This window comes from Chiloscyllium plagiosum, unplaced genomic scaffold (genome assembly GCF_004010195.1).
Source record: "Chiloscyllium plagiosum isolate BGI_BamShark_2017 unplaced genomic scaffold, ASM401019v2 scaf_15467, whole genome shotgun sequence".
NCBI lineage: Eukaryota > Metazoa > Chordata > Chondrichthyes > Orectolobiformes > Hemiscylliidae > Chiloscyllium > Chiloscyllium plagiosum.
The window spans coordinates 12,905-16,002 of record NW_025209181.1 but is presented as its reverse complement, the minus strand read 5'-3'; the positions used below and the strand labels follow the sequence as shown (position 1 = coordinate 16,002).

Sequence of the window (3,098 nt, the reverse complement as noted above, 5' to 3'; positions counted from 1 at the left end):
GTCTGTTTCTGTGCTGTACATCTCTATGACTCTGAGTGTCGATCACTCGGTGATCCAGCGATATTATCAAGTGTTGCTGATGATGGAGAGACCCATTCGGGATGGGGGCAGCTGTGTGTCAGCCATTTTGAACGGTTGGCGATTGGCCGGACGATGATAATTACGAGTGTTTTATTACAGTCATCTTCCAATCGTGAGGCAGGTTGGGGATGGAGCTGGGGGAATGTGAGAACCTTCGGCTCTCTGGGTCGCGTTCTGGTTTAATTGCTGATTTCCCTTTCTTCCGACACAGGGCGGAAAAATCCCAATCCGATGGACCGCTCCAGAAGCCATAGCTTTCCGCAAGTTCACCACGGCCAGCGACGTGTGGAGTTACGGAATTGTCATGTGGGAGGTGATGTCCTACGGAGAAAGGCCATACTGGGATATGTCGAACCAGGATGTGAGTATTCCAAAACCTGCCGGCTTCCCTCCTCTCCCTCACCCCATCCCCTTTAACCCCGTCCCCTTTAATCCTGTCCCCAAACTTCCAAGGCCTCACTCTCTGGGACCTGACTCCCTAGGTCTCACCTTTGTTCCCCGTCTACCTAGGCTTCACACCCTGGTCCCAAACTCCCTAAGCCTCACACCCTGGTCCCAAACCCCCGAGGCCTCACACCCTGGTCCCAAACTCTCTAGGCCTCACACTCCCTAGGCCTCACACCCTGGTCCCAAACCCCCTAGGCCTCACACCCTGGTCCCAAACTCCCTAGGCCTCACACCCTGGTCCCAAACTCCCTAGGCCTCACACCCTGGTCCCAAACCCCCTAGGCCTCACACCCTGGTCCCAAACCCCCTAGGCCTCACACCCTGGTCCCAAACTCCTTAGGCCTCACCCTGGGCCCCCCATCTCCCTAGGCCTCACCTCTGGGTCTCTGGGCATTCCCCCACCCCCAGGCTCCTGACTCCCGAGGTCTCATGTCGGCTTTGACTCTCAAATCCTTATCACGACCTGTCACCTCGTGACCTCTGACCTATCCCCCCTCAGCTCCCCGGAGACGGGAGCCCCTGCTGCCCCCCTCCCCGCCCCGTGGGGCTAATGGCCTGCGCTCTCTCCCCCTCAGGTGATCAACGCCATCGAGCAGGATTACCGGTTGCCCCCGCCGACGGAGTGCCCCACCTCGCTGCACCAGCTGATGCTGGACTGTTGGCAGAAGGAGCGGAACGCCAGGCCTCGGTTCGGCCTCATCGTCGGCGCCCTGGACAAGCTGATCCGTAACCCGGCCAGCCTGAAGATCGTCACGCGGGAACACGGAGCGTGAGTCACCTCAGCCGCTGCGCCGACATGCTCACTCGTTGGCTCGAGCCTGGCCCCCTCCTCGCCCTCCAGCATCCTCCCTGCCAAACAGTCCCACCCTCCGGGCCTGTCCGGACCCTAACCTGCACATCCCTGGACACCATGGGTAATTTAGCATGGCCAATTCACCCTAACCTGCACATCCCTGGGCACTATGGGTAATTCAGCACGGCCAATTCACCTTAACCTGCACATCCCTGGGCACTATGGGTAATTTAGCATGGCCAATTCACCCTAACCTGCACATCTTTGGACTGTGGGAGGAAACTGGAGCACCCGGAGGAAAACCACACAGACAGTTGCCCCGAGGCAGGAATCGAACCCTGGGTCCCTGGCGCTGTGAGGCAGCAGTGTTAACCACTGAGCTACTGTGGGGCCCCAACCTCTCCACATCTCTCCCCCCACCACCCACCATCAAATCCGACCCCCTCCCCCTCCCACACGGATCCTGTACGTTTCGACCAGGCCGTGTCTCTCACTCCTGTAAACTCCTCAACAGGTCCCTCCGTAACCAATAGCAACAGTCCCTCCACATTGCAACCTACCCTCGCAGTGTCTCCAGTGTTCCTGGGGTTAGGGGGGGGGGGCTGAGTGAACATTGAGCAGGCAAAGTCAGGTTGGAGGGGAGTACGGGTTAGCGATCGGTCAGACGGCCCTCCCCAGGCCAGGGAGCCACCCCACCCCACCCCACCACCCTCAGGGTGTGGAAGAACCAATGGGGAACAAGCTGTGGACGGGAGCATGGCACCCTGAGGGGCGATGCCCTCAATGCCAGCCCGGTTGGCGACCCGCCCTTGGCTTGGCATTTCCCCGCCGGCGCAGCGGCCATTTTGTTTCGTGACGCCAAGAGGGGAGATGGGCGGTTGTGTCCGTCCCCATACCGTACCCCCGCGCCCCCACCAATCCCCGCTTCCCGATACAATTCCCAACCTCATGATCCCGCTCTTGGGGGGGGTGGGGAACACGCGGGGATAAAATGGAGCAGAGCGACGCTGATCTGTTGGACATCCGAACCTCCTTGACGACAAAGCTTGGGGCCCTCTCTGAGCCTGGGGCTCAGCTGCGGCCTAGCGGGAAAGGCTTTCCCCTCGCCCCTGCCCGGAGTCAGTGTGCAGCCCAAGGGGTTCGAGGGGTTGGCGCTGCGGTGCCAAGAGTCCCGTGTGGCACATAATGCCAAAGACCCCACCCCCTCGTTGGGGAGGAGGGGGAGAACATTGCTTTGAGAGAAAAAGAAGCCAAATAAATCCCGGGGTGGAACGGGGGAGGGGCGTTGACGCATTGGACGACTGGAATCTGACTTCGGCTCAGTGGGATCGCACTGTGCACTCGCTGACAGGGTGCTAAGGTTTAGAGGAGCACTGCATCGGCCACATTGTATTGGGGGGTGGTGGGGGCAGCAGAGAGAGAGAGAGAGAGACGCACGTTTCTCTGACCACCCGGACCACACGCCAAGTGACCTTTCACCTCCTGTTCTGTACCCCCCTACCCCTACCCCCCAGGCCCTCACAGCCCCTTCTGGACCGCGGGACCCCCCACTACACTACATTCTCCACGGTGGGAGACTGGCTCGACGTGATCAAGATGGGCCGCTATGAGGAGAATTTCGTCAACGCCGGCTTCACGACCTTCGACCTGGTCACTCAGATCTCAGCGGAGTGAGTATTCCATCACCCACCCCACCCCCATCCCCACCTCGGCCTACTGCTACTGCCACGTCCTTCCTCGCTCCCCCAGGGCCAGGATCTGCCTCCGTTACCCCCCC

At 60.3% G+C, this 3,098-nt stretch overlaps 1 protein-coding gene across 1 annotated transcript in view; it reads left to right on the top strand.

The window, feature by feature from the left end:
- Positions 1–275: 275 nt before the first annotated feature.
- The window catches only part of LOC122546766 (ephrin type-B receptor 4-like), a 5,359-nt gene continuing 2,536 nt past the window's right edge, over positions 276–3,098 (top strand). The window contains exons 1-3 of the mRNA XM_043685404.1: positions 276–442; positions 1,104–1,297; positions 2,836–2,991. Coding sequence (XP_043541339.1) covers positions 386–442; positions 1,104–1,297; positions 2,836–2,991 — 407 coding nt within the window. The 5' untranslated portion in view covers positions 276–385. The remainder of the gene's footprint in view (positions 443–1,103; positions 1,298–2,835; positions 2,992–3,098) is intronic.